This window comes from Neofelis nebulosa, chromosome 15 (assembly GCF_028018385.1).
Source record: "Neofelis nebulosa isolate mNeoNeb1 chromosome 15, mNeoNeb1.pri, whole genome shotgun sequence".
NCBI classification, from domain to species: domain Eukaryota; kingdom Metazoa; phylum Chordata; class Mammalia; order Carnivora; family Felidae; genus Neofelis; species Neofelis nebulosa.
In genome coordinates this window covers 9,034,442-9,051,969 of record NC_080796.1, presented here as the reverse complement: position 1 = coordinate 9,051,969, position 17,528 = coordinate 9,034,442, and the positions used below count along the sequence as shown (strand labels likewise).

At 56.0% G+C, this 17,528-nt stretch overlaps 1 protein-coding gene across 2 annotated transcripts in view; it reads right to left on the bottom strand.

Annotated features, from left to right (window-relative positions):
- STUM (stum, mechanosensory transduction mediator homolog) overlaps positions 1-16,558 on the bottom strand; it is a 63,506-nt gene extending 46,948 nt beyond the window's left edge. The window contains exon 1 of one of the 2 annotated variants that reach the window (XM_058699987.1): positions 16,192-16,558. In XM_058699987.1, coding sequence (XP_058555970.1) covers positions 16,192-16,384 — 193 coding nt within the window. In that variant the 5' untranslated portion in view covers positions 16,385-16,558. The remainder of the gene's footprint in view (positions 1-16,191) is intronic. The other variant, XM_058699985.1, reaches the window with a different exon arrangement.
- Positions 16,559-17,528: the final 970 nt, after the last annotated feature.

The window sequence follows — 17,528 nt, the reverse complement described above, 5'->3', positions numbered from 1 at the left end:
CCCCCAACCCAGGAGATCCCACCAAGAAGCCCGCCATATCTTTGCGTCCCGCCTCAGCGATGTAAATTTTTAACAGCTTAACTGAGAGGTAATTCATGTGCCGTCACATTCACCCATTTAATAATTGAGTGGCTTCTGGTATATTCAGAGTCGTGCAAAGCAGCACATCCAATTTGAGGACGTCTCTGCCACCCGGGAAGAACCCCCGTATGTATCCGCAGGTCTCCCCGTGTTCTCCGAGCCATGCCCCTCGGCCACACTGTCTTCCACCTCTGTGCACCTGCCCCTTCCAGACAGTCCATAGAAATGCGCCCGTACAGTGTGTGGCCATAATTCTTTCAAGGTCTAGGCGATATTACTCGGTTCACCCGGCGAGATGCTGTATGACTTTTCCCTTTGCAGGTTTTTTTTTAAGTTTCTTTATTTATTTTGAGAGACAGAGAAACAGAGACAGAGAGTGAGAGCAGGTGAGGGATGGGGGCGGGGGGAGAAAAATCCCAAACAGGCTCCACCCTGTCAGTGCAGTCCGATGCGGGGCTCGAACTCATGAGCCGCGAGATCACGACCTGAGTCGAAGTCAAGAGTCAGACGCTTAACCGACTGAGCCCCCCAGGCGCCCGCCCCCACCGCAAGTCATAAGCATTCTGTGGAGACACTTTGAGGTCACGCAAACATCCTGCTCTCCATCAAAACTCCCCCCTAGATGTAATGTGATGGCTACTGCCCAAGCCAATCTTGATTAAAACAGTTTACTAAGATCGATCACCTCCCCTGTCGGCCTCCTCTACTTATCAGCCATTAGCTGCATAACTCGAACAGACGGATGGAGGCCCGGTTCTTCTCAGTAACCTCGTGACTGTCCCCAGCGAAGCTCCCGCAGAGCAGGCCCTCTGCCCCAGCGAAGGGACAGCCAACATCCCTCCCCGGAGCGGCCGGGACACCAAGGACCCCTCAGAGGCGCACATGCTCCGGTACAGCAAGCCCTCCACTCCGCCTGCAGCCGGAGAAGGCGGTCCCCCTACCTCCAGCTGAGCTGGGAAGGCGGGGGGGAGACACGAAAGCCTGTGTCCCTTGGGTTGGGGTTCGGCAGATGAAAGGAACAAGGCGCCCTCCACCCTGCTTTGCCACAGGAAATCAACGTGCGTTTCATTCCACCTGCCCGGACCAGCGGTGGGAGGCCCCACCAGCAGGTGACAGACACTTAGCCCGCACCGCCACGGGAAGGACACTCTAGATTTAAACAGAAAAAGCAGGATTTCAAGGGAGCAAGAGGAACACGGAGGTGGCCGGACGGTGCCGGAAGGAGGAGCGCCCCCACGGAAGTGGTCAGGAGGCCACGTGAGACGGGCCTGGACGGCTGGGCATCCCGCCCGTGACGGGGGGGCAGACGTGCGACAGGGGCCAGGGCCCAGGCGGCACCCTGGGAAACCAAGCGGCCCCGCTGGACTAAACAAACCACTGAAGCAGCGTGGGTAACAGTTCACGGGTCCCGTGGGCCCAGCGTGGCGTCCGAACTGAGCCCGTGCATGGACGGCGGGGAGCTGCCGAGGGCTTCGGAGCAGAAGAGGAAGTGGTCAGAGCGGGGACAGGGGCACAGATGTGATCTGGGGACACAGAAGCCCCGTTGGCACAGCAACGTCACGGCCCGGCCACACCACGCGGTGACCCTGGAGGGGCCGCGGCCACGCAGCCCGGCCCACGGGGGACGCTTCCCACACACGCCAGCGTGGCCAGAGCCGGCCTGTCCCGCAGGGCAGCGCTCTCTCCACCCCAGAAAGGCCCCAGGGTTCAGCTTCCGCACTGGTGCCGGGCTGTCGCGTCTTCCCTGGGGGGGTTGGCCTTCCGCGCCGGACGCGTCTTGTCACCATCCGCCACAGCGACCCGGGCCCGGCCTGCCCGGACTCGCATGCCTGCGCCAGCTGACCCCGAGGCGGCCACGCCAGAAGCTTCCTCGGAGGCACCTGTGTTGGCGCGTTCCCGTCGCATGGCGCTTCGGAGGTTCTGAGAGAACGCGGTCAAATAGCGAGACCAGAAGACAGGACGGGGGAAGGCACAGAAGACGATGGATTTGCTAATGAACAACAAACACGGAATCACACACTTTGAAAGGTGCACGCGGTACGTACAGGTGGACCTCAGGGGCACTGCGGGTCTGGCTCCAGAACGCCGCAGCAAAGCGACGGTTACAATAAAACAAGTCAAGGGGGCGCCTGCACGGCTCAGTCGGTTCAGCGTCCGACTTCGGCTCAGGTCATGATCTCACAGCTCTTGGGTTCGAGCCCCGCGTCGGGCTCTGTGCTGACGGTCGGAGCCTGGGGCCGGCTTCGGATTCTGCGTCTCCTTCTCTCTGCCCCACTCACGCTCTGTCTCTCCCCAAAATAAATAAACATTAAAAAATTTTTTTAAAAAACAAGTCAAGCGAACGCCAGCCATCTGTGCGTCGGAATCATAAACGCCGACGACAGACCACTATAGCAACTGTAATAACGAGAAAGTCAGAAATATCGCGAGAGTTAGCCGAACGTGACACGGAGACAGGAAGTGAGCAGATGCGCTGGGAAAACGGCCCCCAGAGACTTGCTGCCACGAACCTTCCATCCGTGGGAGATCACTATCCACAATGCGCACGACAGGCCTGCGAATTCACCTCCACGAGGCCGTCAGGAGGGGCGCAGAGGCTGGCAGTGATGAGGAGGCCCTGGCGGCGGGTCACACGCCGTCCCCCGCACCCTTCAGTACATCTCTGCAGGGCCCGTGCGCACGTTCGATTTGACAAGTGGCAATCGGGCGCCCACTACGAGCGGCACCAAGGTGGCGGGAGGGTCACTGCCGGAGTCTGCGGGGACAGACCCAGGGCAGGCCCCCCAGGCAGAGGCGGCCCCTCTTGGGTAAAGCTCCCGGCCCTGGGAAGGCCGGACCATTTCCTTTGTCCAGGTTCTAGGACAGGCTGTTCTCTACAGACACCGGATTATTCTTGGCATCGAAGTCAAGCTTCTCTGTAAACGACCAAAGCCGACGGGGTGCTCGGCTCCACAGGCGAACCCCGGCCGTGCCCAACCCCGCATTCTGGGCTCTGGGACGGCCCTGGCCTCAACGTCATCTTACTCCGTCCAGGAGAGCAACCTCTCCAATGGAATTTAAGGCCTTTTCTAAAGGAAATGCAGAACAGGTCCCTGTGTTTTGCCATTTGAATAAACGTTGCCCCCACGCTGTCGCCTCGGCGTCCCCTCGAAAGGTCGTCCCGGGTGCGCACGGCTCAGACTGGGGCACGGAGACCCAGCACTCAGTTCTCGCGGGGAAGTTCCCACGCTGGAGACGCACCTGCCCGACGTACGGCCAAGGCCACCCCCACCTTGCCTAGGTGACGGGGCTTCACGGGGCACCACACAGGCCTAGGAACCGCCTCTGCCTACGGTAAAATAACTCGAGGTAAAGGCTGGGGTGGGATTCGTGTGTGCACATGCATATGTGTCCCCCCCCCCCCCCCCAACACACACACACACATTACCAGTCGGATGCTCCCACGGCCTCTTAGAAAACTGTAAAGTCAGCCTCAGGCCCTGGGTATGGGGTGTGAACCATCAACACCCCCCCACCCCAGAGACCTCACACTCACCCCCCAGCGCATGGGGCCTGAATGCTCCTGGTGTCCTGCCCCCGAGCCCGGAGCCTCTGCCAGAATGGCCCCAGAGATCACCTTGAGAACCCATGAAATTTTCCTGATGTCAACTCATAACAAAAAAAGACAATGACCTTGACAATGACCTTGTGAGGCGTCTGGGCGGGAATTATGTCCATTTCACAGATGGAGACACAGAGGCTCGGAGAGGTCACAGGGCCTGCTCCGGGTCTCACGCTCTTGAGATCCGGAACGAGCTCCGAGGCCTCCTGACGTCTGTGACACTTGCGGCTTCGGGACTCTGATGCACAACCAGAAATGTCACTTCATTCCGTGCCCCCCTCCCCTCTGGGTCATTGTTTTTTTGGTTTTTTTTTTAATATTTATTTTTGAAAGAGAGACAGAACACGAGCAGGGGAGGGGCAGAGAGAGAGAGAGACACAGAATCCCAAGCAGGCTCCAGGCTCTGAGATGTCAGCACAGAGCCCGACGTGGGGCTCGAACCCTCGAGCCGCGAGATCATGACCTGAGCCGAAGTTGGACGCTTAACTGACCGAGCCACCCAGGTGCCCCCCTGCCCCGGGTCATTCTGTTCAGCCCATGGCTCGTTTTCCCTGAGGCCAGTTTTGCCGACACGCATTCCCTCACCTCTGTGCACAGCATTAGTTGGGCCCAGAACATTCTTCCATTAACACACATGCCCGTTGCTCCGGCCCCCCTCCCCGACAGCCAGCCAGCTCCTAGAGGGCGGGGCCTTGTCTTCTCTGACTCCGTTCCTCAGCTCGAGTACAGACCTGGAACACAGTAGGGGCATACTGCATGCCCAGCAAGTGACACGCTGCTGGGGGCACCCGGAATTCACTGTCCCCTGCTCAGCACTGGGGCCACGCTTCTCTGAAACACAAACTTCTTCCGTATCCCCTGCTGACCAACCACTTCCAACAGCTCGGGCCCTCGAAACATCTCAGAAGAAATGGGGAGGCCAGCTGCGTTACTGAACTGGACCCAGTCACCCCTGACCCAACCCATAACGGGACACATCCCACGGGAGAGTTACTGAGCGCATCATACAGCTCGCGAGAGTGACGGGGAGCCTCTGACCCCCTGGCCACACCTGACACGGTGGCAGGTGAACACCGGAGTTCAACGATCCTGCAGCGTATACCTAGACAGAAAGAGTCACCACGTGGGGTGTAGACACAGAGGCCCCGTTGCCATCGTCCAAACTCTGCCACATTTGCATCGGAGCATCGTAACCCGATGAGAAGGATGTTTGCTCAAGACGATGTTTATTCAGCTTCTCCAGTTAGAAAAGTAATACACAGGGGCGCCTGGGTGGCTCAGTCGGTTAAGCGTCCGACTTCGGCTCAGGTCACGATCTCGCGGTCCGTGAGTTTGAGCCCCGCGTCGGGCTCTGGGCTGATGGCTCGGAGCCTGGGGCCTGCTTCAGATTCTGTGCCTCCCTCTCTCTCTGACCCTCCGTCGTTCATGCTCTGTCTCTCTCTGTCTCAAAAATAAACATTAAAAAAAATTTTTTTTAAAAAGTAATACACAGGGAAGCCTGGGGGGCTCAGTCGGTTGAGTGTCTGACTTCAGCTCGAGTCATGATCTCACGGTTCGTGGGTTCGAGCCCTGCGTCGGGCTCTGTGCTGACAGCCTGGAGCCTGCTTCAGATTCTGTGTCTCCCTCTCTCTCCCTGCCCGAACCCCGCCTGTGCTCTGTCTCTCTCAAAAATGAATAAACCTTAAAAAAAAATAAGTAATACATTTTATGTTCATTTTAGAAAATTTGGAAAATACAGAAGAGTATAAGGAAGAAAAATAATCCCCCAGGCTCTCGCCACCTGTTAGCATCTCAATGTGCCTTCTTCTGGTTCTTTCTACCCATCTGTCTATTTACCTAGCTACGTTCCACCTTGCGTCGTCTGGATTTTAAGAGTCTGTCGATCATAAGACACGCTGCTAATCTGGCAACTTTTTAGGAAAGAAAGGAAAAAGATCATGGCTCTTGGTATCAGTCTCCTGTTTAGAAACATCCCAAATGTCGGGAAAGGAGGTACGTTGGAATCAAGCAAACAACAAAGATTTGAGATCCTCCTGATGGCACAATTTCAACCTACTTTTTCCCCCTTCTGCCACATCATCAGAAACTTTGTAAACACTATTTTCATAGGTATGTAATATTCTACCATAAAGACAGCCGCGATTTATTTAACCTTTCTTCCATTGTTGTCACCTGGGTTTATTTATAACACCATTTCTTAAATTTTTTTAATGTTTTATTTTTGAGAGAGAGAGAGGGAGCACAAGCAGGGGAGGGGCAGAGAGAGAGGGAGACACAGAATCCGAAGCAGGCTCCAGGCTCCGAACTGTCAGCACCGAGCCTGATGCGGGGCTCAAACTAAAGGACCGCGAGATCATGACCTGAGCCGAAGTCGGAGGCTCAACCCACTAGGCCACCCAGGTGCCCAACACCATTTTTTTTTTTTTTTGGGGGGACAGAGAGAGACAGAGCATGAACGGGGGAGGGGCAGAGAGAGAGGGAGACACAGAATCGGAAACAGGCTCCAGGCTCCGAGCCATCAGCCCAGAGCCTGATGCGGGGCTCGAACTCACGGACCGCGAGATCGTGACCTGGCTGAAGTCGGACGCTTAACCGACTGCGCCACCCAGGCGCCCCCCAACACCATTTTTTAAAGTAATCTCTGTGCCCAACGTGGGGCTCAAACTCACAATCCTAAGATCAAGTAGTCACACGCTCCACTGACTGAGCCAGCCAGGTGCCGAGTTTGTTTATGATTTTCGAGGTTATAAATAATGCTTCGTGGCACATTTTTATGCATAACTTTTTGTCCCTGTTTTTGGTTGTCTCCTTAGGATGAATTCCTGAAAGCAGAATTACTGAATTAAAGGTCATGAACGTCTTAAGACTCTTAATACGTAAGGGCCAAACCGGCTTCCAGAAAAGATATCCCAATTTACGTTCCTATTGACAGGGTATAAAAGTCCCTTCTCTTTCCATAGCGTTGATTCTTTTTTTTTTTTAATTTTTTTTTTCCAACGTTTTTTATTTATTTTTGGGACAGAGAGAGACAGAGCATGAACGGGGGAGGAGCAGAGAGAGAGGGAGACACAGAATCCGAAACAGGCTCCAGGCTCCGAGCCATCAGCCCAGAGCCCGACGCGGGGCTCGAACTCACGGACCGTGAGATCGTGACCTGGCCGAAGTCGGACGCTTAACCGACTGTGCCACCCAGGCGCCCCCATAGCGTTGATTCTTATCCTTAAAAAAAAAAAAAAAAAAAAAAGCAAGTAGGGTACCTGGTGGGGGCTCAGTCGGTTGAGCGTCTGACTCTCGATTTTGGCTCAGGTCATGATCTCATGGTTCATGGGTTCAAGCCCCACATCGGGCTCTGCACTGACAGCATGGTGCCTGCTTGGGATTTTCTCTCTCTCTCTCCTCCTTCCTCTGCCCCTCCCCCCCCAAAACAAATAAACTTAAAGAAAAAAATCAAGTAATACAGGTATATAGTTTTTTCAAAAAATCAAATAGGGAAAAAGGGGCTTTCAGGGGAAAGCAATTGTCCCCTACGTCACCTCTCCCTGCTCCGCGTCCAGCTTCCCAAGGGCAATCACTTCTTTTCTTTCGGGAGAGATCACGAGCCAGGGAGGGGCAGAGAGGGGGAGAGAGACAATCCCAAGCAGGCTCCGTGCTATCAGTGCCGAGCCCAACGCAGGGCTTGATCCCATCAACTGTGAGATCATGACCTGAGCTGAAATCAAGAGCCGGACGCTTGACCGATGGAGCCCCCCTGGGTGCCTCAAAAGGCAATCACTTCTATTTCTGGTTTTAGCATATATATCCACCACCCCCCCCCCAACCCATCATCCATCCAGCTTCTGTCTGTGGAGCCTCTGTTATAAACCAGGCTCTGTTCCAGGGTGCAGGGTTACAGCAATGAACAACGCAGACCAGAATCAAAACCAAACAAACAACAAACCCTGCCCTCCTCCAGGAGACAGACGGTAGGAAAAAATAGTGCTCTTAAGGAAAGCGGAGTAGGGAAAGGTAGGGGTGTGGGGAGGTGGGGAAGAGCTGCAGTCCCAAGTAACGTCCTCTGGGAAGGTGTCTGAGCTGCACTGCATCCCCTCAAAGTCCCCAAGTTGAAGTCCCCACCCCCAGCACCTCACGCCAGCCTCCGGAACTGTGAGAAAGATAAATTCCTGTCGCTCAAGCCGCCCGGTCTGTGGCGCTGGCTGTGGCCGCCCCGCCACACCAATACGTGGCCTTGCGGCATCGGCGACACGGGAGCAGAGATCTCAGGACGCGAATGAGCGAGCCACATAGATCTCTGTGGGACGAGGACGCCAGGCGTAAGGAACAGCAAATGTCAAAGCTCTAGGGTGAGAAGGTGCCTCTGAAATATTCAAGAAATGGCAAAGAGGCCGGTGGGACAGAGTGAGTGAGACGGAGAGGACGGAGAGAGACGATGTTCCAGGGCTAGAACAGAGTGAGTGAGACAGAGAGGAGGCGATGACCCGCAGGACCGTGGGAAACAGATGCGCTGGCCGTGTCTCAGTGGCCCGTGAGCCCCGGGGCGGGGCCGCTTCAAACTGCGACGTGTCGTAAGCGAGCGACGCACACCAGGTCTTGAACACTTAGCCCGCAAAACAAAAACACAGAACCTTCCACTGATCATTTTTATTTTTTTATTTTTGAGAGAGCGAGAGAGAGCAGGGGAGGCGCAGAGAGAGAGGGAGACACAGAATCGGAAGCAGGCTCCGGGCTCCGAGCTGTCAGCACAGAGCCCGACGTGGGGCTCAGACTCACAAACCGCGAGATCGTGACCCGAGCCGAAGTCGGTGCTCAACTGACTGAGCCACCCGGGCGCCCCAATAATTTTTATTGATACGAATCGGATGATAAGTACTTTGGACATATTGAGTTAAATATCTATTAAAGTCCATTCCTCCTGTTCTTTTTTATCTTGTATAACGTAGGTACTTAGAAAATCTTAGGTTATACCTGTGGCCCATGTTCTATCTCTTTGGGAAAGTTCGGGCCCAAGGCCTCGTGGGTTGTGACAAAAACTTGGGCTTTTGCCCCGAGCGACACGGAGCGATTGGAGGGTTTCCAGCTCAAAAATGACAAGACCTGACTCCATCCTATTTTCAAAGGATCGCTCTGGCGGTCACGGTGAGGGAGGACCACTAGGGACATCAATAGACGTGAGCAGGTCATTTACGGGGCCACTGAGATCATCCGGGAGAAGACGGGCTTGGGCCAGCAAGGCAGAAGCGGCATGGTAGGAAGTGGTCAGATGCCGAAGAGATTCTGAAAGCAGAGCCAGAAGTGTTTCCTGGCAGATTGGGCGTGGGGTGCAAGAAAAAGCAGTCAAGGATGAGTCCGGGTTTTTGGCCTGAGCTCCTGGAAGGATGCCATTTGCTGCGAGGTGGGGGGAAAGAAGGGAGAGGCAGGTCCAGGGAGGAACAGCAGGGGTTGGTTTTAGAGAGGTTACGCCTCGATGTCTTTTGGTTTCTGGGTGGAGATGTTAGGAAGTCAGTGGGGTACGAGATCTTGGAATCCGGGGAGAGCTCTGAAACCAAGATCTGGCTTTGGGAGTTGTTATTATAAGGACGTAATCGAGGGGCGCCTGGGGGGGGGGGCTCCGTCGGTTCAGCCCCCGACTCTTGATTTAGGCTCAGATCGTGATCTCAGGGTTTCAGGAGTTGGAGCCCCGTGTCAGGCTCTGTGCTGACAGCGAGGGGCCTGCTTGGGATTCTCTCTCTCTCCGCCCCTCCCCTGCTTGTGCTCTGTCTCTCTCAAAATAAATACATAAACTTAAAAAAAAATTTTTTTTTTTTGGGGGCGCCTGGGTGGCGCAGTCGGTGAAGCGTCCGACTTCAGCCAGGTCACGATCTCGCGGTCCGTGAGTTCGAGCCCCGCGTCAGGCTCTGGGCTGATGGCTCGGAGCCTGGAGCCTGTTTCCGATTCTGTGTCTCCCTCTCTCTCTGCCCCTCCCCCGTTCATGCTCTGTCTCTCTCTGTCCCAAAAATAAATAAAAAACGTTGAAAAAAAAAATTAAAAAAAAAAAAAAATTTTTTCTTAAGGATGCAACTGAAGGCCAGGAAACAGCAGGAACATCAAAGGAGCAAGCGTAGGTGGGAAAAAGAACAAGGTCAAAGAGAAGGCGGAGACTGAGAGCCTCAAGTGCCCCGGGGACCCTCAAGTTTGGAGGCTGCCGAGACGACCACGGGAGACAGAGAAGGAGCTGTGAGGTGCAGAGAAAACCAGGACGGGAGGTGTTCCGGGAGAAGATAGTGTTTCAAGGGGGAGGGAGCGGGGACGCCGTCCAATGCTACCGAACGTTCCAGAAGACGGAGACAGAGACCTGACCGCTGGATTTAGCAACCTGGAGGTGCCGGCGATCCCGACAAGCACAATTCAGGTGAGTGATGGAGGCAGAGGCCAGTGGGTTCGAGGGGAGGTGAGAGAAGAGGGGTGGGTGACCGCCAACCCACATACTTCCTGCGGGAGCCGAGAGAGAGGGCCGTGGCCGTGGTGCGGGGAATGGTGTAGGACCGAGAGAGGCTAGTTTTAAAAGGCGGGGCACGATTTCAGCAGGTACACGCACCACTGGGAACGAGCCAGTCGACACAGAAACCTTGGTGATGTCAGAAAAGGGCGGGAACTCTTCTGGTGTTTTCCTGATCTCCAGAGCACACTGGTATTGCTTGTTCCTAGTTCATCAGCATTGGCCCTTGACTTTCTGCTAGGCTAGGTGGGATTAGTTTACTGACATCACCCCTCATCTTCCTGCCGTCCCCTCCAAAATTATCCCAGGAGATCACTACTGCCCCACTGTCCCTATAACTCTAGCTCAGTTCGACTGATCACCTTGGCAACCTTTATGATCACCTTGGTAACCTTTATTTCTCGGTCTGCCAACTACATACAGCATCTCGCTTTATAGGAGTAGGGCATTCACACCCTCTACCCTACCCCCCTCGCCAATGCTTAACAACGACAACAAAACCTCAGCGACTCATGCTTCCTTCTCATTCACATGACACGCGGTGCCCGGCCTCTGATGTCCTCTTTATTCTGGGAGGCAGACTGCCGAGCAGACCCCACCGGCCATTCTCACGGGAGAAAGAGAAGAACGATGCCAGAAATTCACAATGCCTCTCTAAGTGTCTGCTCGGTCACCGCCACTCGCATTCAACTGGCTGAAGCCAGTCACACGGCCAAGCCCGTTATCAGTGGGCAGGGAAGGAAGTACTCTCCTCCCACAGGAAGCATGGCAAGCCATATGGCATCAGGTGGGTAAGTGCCATCCTCTTTCAGGGAGGACATTGAAGAATCGGGAACGATAATTTAATCTACCACAATCCACTTGCCAAGTTCTACGAGCTATGGTTTTCATTTTACGTCGCCCGGATGGAAAATCTTTACATCTTCCGTTATAGCTGTTATTAAGCAGTCTTCGGGGCTTTGTCTGCGGTTGCGTTGAAGAGTTGAAAACTACCGAGCAGCATTTATATTATTATGACTAAGCAAGTATTCTTTGCTGCAGAGTCAAAGAGGAGCTGAGAGCCCATAGTGTGGGCCACTGTTCCAATGAGACAGGCCCTACGCACTTAAAAGAGCCTTTCTTATATTTCACCATCTGCTCAGTATCAGGCCACATTTTGATTTGTTTCCTATCTGAGTTATGCCTTTCATGAAAAAGGTTTGGTTTTTCTGAAGTCGCTGATTACGTCTCTTTTTTCTATTGTTGGTAGAGGAAACGTGTGCTGCACTGTATCCCCACTCCCCTCCAAATTCTGTCTCACTCCATTTATCGTGTGGAATATTTTTCTTCTTCTTTTTCGAAGCCTGCTGACCTCCTGATCTAACTGGGAGGGCTGCTTCATTTTTGGATCCTGATGCTTTTGCACAGCTTTTTGTCTTTACTGCAGTTACTGATTGCTTTCTGTTTTTTAACAAAGCTTTTATTTCTGGCAGTCCCAATGACACTCTTAACTCTATGGAATGTCCCCTTCTCACATCATCCTCAGAAAACGCTTCCCCTGTGCCTTCATCCTCCCCCTCTAAAGAAGACTGACTGCTCTCAGACCCGCTGAACAATTTTTCCTCCGGTGGATGTTCATGGCTGCCCTGAATTGGATCCGTTGTTTCCTGGATCTCATATCTTCTCTCTTGGTTTACTCTCTGGTTTTGCTGAAATACGTACTCAAATAACTTCCTTAAGAAGGCTGAATGGGATGTAAACTTCCTTGGTTCTTGAATCCTCAGGACTGCCAGACTTAAATATAAAATAAAGGCATCGGACCGGATGATCTCTAGTCCCTATTCCAGGAGTATGCTTCTAAGTCCATATTCATTCATAAATAGCATAAATAGCATAGCATATTCACAGCATAATTAGCATAAATATCAAGGAGAAATTTAAAATGGTTGCTGCTTTCAAGGAACTTATGTTTAGAGTGGCAAAAAGTAAACTCTTAAAACAGTGACAAAAAGCCAACAGTACAAAGGATGCCACAAGAGAGGGCAATATTCGTCATCGGTTTGAGCCTCAGGGCTACGGGGAATTAAGACAGAAGCGGAGCCGGCCTGGCCTGCGGTGCTCTTATTAGGGAAGCGAGACTTCAGCTGAGTGTCAAAGAGTTAGGCAGTGTATCAGAGAGAGATTAAATATTTCTGAATGTCCAACCACGGATGGATGGCCAACAGGATTCTGACAGAATGGCTAACCGTCAGTAGAGGCTCTCCTCCCCACCACTCCCCTGTAACCAACGTTTTCGTCTCACCAAGTCAATGGAGACAGATAAAATCTTCAAATACAAAAGTGTGATGTTGCCCCTGACCAACAGACAAACCCTCCGTCCATGCTGGGTCCTAACAATGAACTTTCGCGACACATATGAATAATTGTATAGAAACTTAAAAATGCCCTACTTTTTGGACCGTGAAGTTACCCACGATGGTCTTGATGAGTAGCACTTCACCGAACGGGACAGGGGGACATGGGGGGGGGGGCTGCCGGGAGGCACTCTCTTTACCACCATCCGTTTTTGAATTTCTTTTTAACATTTATTTATTTTTGAGAGAGAGAAACGGAGTGCGAGCAGGGGAGGGGCAGAGAGAGGGAGACACAGAATCGGAAGCAGGCTCCAGGCTGTAAGCTGTCAGCCCAGAGCCCGATGACGCGGGGCTCGAACACACGAACCACGAGATCATGACCTGGGCCGAAGTCGGACACTTAACTGACTGAGCTCCCCGGGCGTCCCACCATCACATCCATTTTTATTTTTTTTTTTTATTTTTTTTTTTTTTAAATTTTTTTTTTTTCCAACGTTTTTTATTTATTTTTGGGACAGAGAGAGACAGAGCATGAACGGGGGAGGGGCAGAGAGAGAGGGAGACACAGAATCCGAAACAGGCTCCAGGCTCCGAGCCATCAGCCCAGAGCCCGACGCGGGGCTCGAACTCACGGACCGCGAGATCGTGACCTGGCTGAAGTCGGACGCTTAACCGACTGCGCCACCCAGGCGCCCCCATCACATCCATTTTTAAAATTTGTTTTGTTTTGTTCCCATGAGGAGTCAGAGTGATCACAGATCACTGCTCCTTCCCTTCCTTTCCCCAGGGGAGGAAGCATCCCTCTGACATCCTAACAGCACGGACACTTGCATCGAGAAGGCCCGGGGATTATAAGGACTCGGCATCTCACGCAGACCCTGCACACTGGGTGAGCCGGAGACACCTGCATTAGAGGAAAAACATGGCCTCATTCAGCCCCCCACTTGCTCTCTCATTCGATTTGCAAATGAGGAGAGGACTTGCGGAGAAAGGCATTTCCAGAAAAAAAGAAAAGATCTTTGGGCCAACGGTCTGACCGGTTTCCAAAGAGTCCCGGGTAAAATGAGGACCCCAAATGCTTGGGGCCATGGGGTTGATTTCCTCGGCAGGGTCTAACCTACTACTGCACCCCTGGGAGCCTTTCTCTGAACCCCACTTCCACACAGGAAGAATTAACTAACTGCGCTCAAACGCTCTGTTCTTGCTGCCAAGACAGCATTCACCAAATTCAAAGTTTGCATCAATCTTCCCCAACAGTCTATGATGCCTTGACTGACGTATTCATCGTCAGACCCAGTGGCTGGCTTGTGGTGGTCGCTCTGCGTTTGTGGAATGAATGACAGCGTGTGGACTGAAACAGGCTGCGTGTCACAAAAGGGCAGAGCCAGACATAAATATTCAGTTAATATTCACAAATATTCAGATAAGCCAGAAGGACCTGGAGAAGAGGGTCTCGGCCAAGGAGAGGATTTCCAGGCGCTGGGACCACCGACACCAGTCATGGAGGACAGAACAAAACCACCTGTACGTTTCACCGGGACTGCTCTGCTATTGGGGCTGCCCTGCGGGTCGAGGGGAGCAGAGAGAGCCACAGGACTCAAAGGCCCCAAAGAGCACCCCACACATCCAGAGGTGGGGGCAGGGCTCGCTCTGCAGAAAGGCCAAGGGCAAGAGGAACCCACCACCCCCGGAGCACCGCCCCTGCGCCCCACCCCGGAGCTTTCTATCATTTAATTCGATCCTCTCAAGGACCCAGAGTGACAGGCATCCCCGACTAACAGAGGAGAAACACCACCCAGGATCAGGAACCCCTCCCGCAGCACGGAGAAGGGGGGGGCTGTGCGCCCAGTGAACTAGACAAGGCAACCCAAACGAAATGGAAAAAAAAAAAAAAAACGCCCGGATTCAGTTGCTGAAAATTCAGACATCTGCACCCCCCCGGCTCACCGGTTTTAGCCCTTTGGCGGTTTGCTTATTTTTCTCTTTATTCTCTCCTGCGTTCCCAGGAAGGTTCCTTACAAAAATCCCGTGGGATTCGGGTCTAACAAAGGGAAGCGTGAAGAGCTGGACCCCTCGGGCAGGAGAGCAGGGGCCCAGGAGGAGCGGCAGGCAGGACCGGGTGGGAAAGGTACCTGGGGAGGTGAGACCCAGGGAGGCCTGCAGGTGCCCTGGTGGGCAGCTGCCCCTCCTGGAGGTGATCCCCTCAGCCGGCCCCAGCCTGGTACAGCATCTCCTACCCGGCCACATGGATCTGTTTCCTCAAAGGACCATATCGGGTGATACTGACTTCATCACATGGAAAAAGTGAAGACACGCGATCTTCACATCCTGGAGAGATGCCTGGGCGGTGCTCTGTACTCCAGCAGGTGGGAATCTCCGACGCAATTCACATCGGCCAGGCTTCCTCCCGGAGTCTACACTTGCAGAGAGCCGGCCTGATGACCCCCCACTCCACCCCGGGGCAGGGCGGTGCAGGGCGGTGCAGGCTGCTGGAGGTGCCGCGGAGGGGACCCCTAACTGCCTGCTCGGACAGCTCCACGACCCTGGCCAGGCGGCCGCCCAGCACAGAAGCACCAGTAGGCGCGAAAGGGAACGTGAATCCGACCCGAGTGGGTGGGTGGCTGGGTGGGTGTGACCTTCGCTATCACAGCCACGGCCAGAGGCCGGGCTGAGCGCGCTGAGCCCGAGGCCGTGAGAAAGGCCAAAGTAAAACAGAAAAGCACTTCCAGCTGACCTCTTTGGGAACTTGGAGCCTTATACGCTGGCAGCCGACTCGCTCCTGGGGAGGGCTCAGAGGCGCCTGTCGCTCCAGTCCCGCAGGCATTTGGGGGGTGGGAGGGGGTCCCGGGCAGGCAAGCTGGGGGTTGGGGGAGGGCAGATTGGGGTGGGGTAAGGAGACGCAGGGTGGGGAAACTTCTCATTCCCTCCCGCTACGCACCCTTCGGCACCCGTACCTCTAGGAAGGGGCTTTGTTTTAAAATTTGGGACACTGGGAACCTCAGGGCCCCCGCGGGCAGCCAGGGTCCGACACAGAATTGCCCCGGCGCGCTCCCCACTCCGTCAGGAACAGAAGGGCTGGGAAGGAGCCACGGGGTCCCCTCCGGCCGGCCGGGAGCGCTGGAACTAGCGAGATGGTCCCCCCAACCCCCGGGAGCTAACGGGCGCTGGCGGAACCGAGGGCACCCGGGAAGGAGGCGGAGGACGCGCGCCCCCGCACGGTCCGCACCCCGCGAAGGCAGGCGGGCTCGCGGGGTGTCCCTTTTGCCCCGCTCGGCCGCGGTCTGTCGCCGCCGCGCTCCCCCCGCCCCCCACGCCGGGCCCCGCGACCCTCCAAGGAAGGGGCTCGCGGGAGGGCGCGCGCGGCGGCGAGCAGGGGCAGAGGGTCTCGGGGCGTCTGGAGCGGCGCCTCGCCGGAGCCGGGGGAGCCTTTCCGCGCCGCCGCCCGCCGGCCCCCGGTCTCCCGGACAAGTTCGGGCTCTCGGGGCCGGACCCCCGCGCTCACAGGTGGGGGGAGGCGCAGGGCGGGTTGGGGGGGGGGGTGCCGCGCGGCGCCTCCCCCGGGGCGCCCACCCCACGCGCCGCGGCCACCTGCCAGGGGGCGCCGGGAGCGCGGGGGCCGGCGCGCGGGGGCGCCCCCCGGGGGTGACCCCGTGCCCTCCGCGGCGGGACCCGGGGGCGCCAGGGCCGCGGCCGCCGCGTCTTACCCAGTCCCGGCACGAAGGTGTTGAGGAAGAGGCAGATGACCGCCACGGGGAAGGGCATGTAGGGGATGGCGGCGCGCAGGGGGCCCTTCTTCTCGCGGACCTGCACCACCACCCCGCTGGACGCGGACGCCGCGCGGGGGTCCGCCGCCGCCGCCGCCGCCGCCGTCTCGGCGTCTTTGTGCGAGGGCTCCATGGCGGGGCGCGCCCAGGGGCGGGTGGCGGCGGCTCCGGGCCCCGGGCTCCGCGCCGAGCTCAGGCGGCCAGCGTGCTCCCGCGCCGCGCGGCTCGCCCAGAAGCCCGCACTCCCGCGTCCCCACGCGGCCGGCGCTGCGCCGCGCCCACACCACGGCGCGGGGCGGAGGGGGCGGCGCCACACGCGGCGGCCGCGCTCCGACGCCCCTCCCTCTCCCCCTCCCCCGCGGAGAAATGCCACTTACGGGTGGGGGCGGAGGGAGCCGCTGGTCCGCCCCCCCCCCCCGGGAGGGATGGACGCCCCGGCCCCCCCCCCCCCCCAGCCCCGACAGCCGAGCCGACGCGAGCCTCGGCCCCGGGACGCCGCCAAGGGGGCCGGTGTGCTCGGCGGGCCCTGCCGCGAAAGCCGGGAGTTGGGTCCTTTAATCTGGAGGATGCACACGACGCGGCGCAGGTGGGGGGCCGGGGACGCTCGGCGCCTGGTGCCTAGTAGGCCAACAACTCCTTCCGATTCTCCTGGATTTGGTTCCGGTCGGTAATAGGGCTGCAGGCAGGAGACAGCTTTCCGAACAGGTTCAAGTCTGCTTAAGATGGGACCCTCCCCTGCACGCACGTGCGCACGCCCTCGCACTCGGATGCGGAAGGCCTGCACCTGCTGCCGGGAAGCGGGGATGTTGGGATCCAACCCGTGGACCGTCGTCCGGGAGGAAGACTTGGCCTTGTGCGCGCTCGACGTGGTGGTTAAAAAGCCAGCGAGGGCACAGCGCCGTCTGGTGTTGACAGTGCGGCAGTTGGTGGAAGCGAGGAGAAGGTTCGGCCTCAGGGTCCAAGCCGAGGCATGAGGCCCCCTACGGAGTTAGGGGGGGTTTGGTTTGGTTTTGGTTTTGATTTTTTTTTTTTTTGGAAAAATGCCGTCCTCACCTCCACACCTGGAAAAAATGAACGGACAAAAGCATCCGCCTCTTTTTCAATGCGGCGAACTGTCCGAATAATCGGAAAAATCAAGTTCTCCGTCTTCAGGAATAAGAGTTATTTGCATGACCCTAAAACAGCCCAGGGGTCAGAGGGAGGACGCTATAAGACCATAGGGTATTTTATGCGGATCTTCATAAAATTTAAAGGCAGATGCTCAGCAGGGGGTAGTG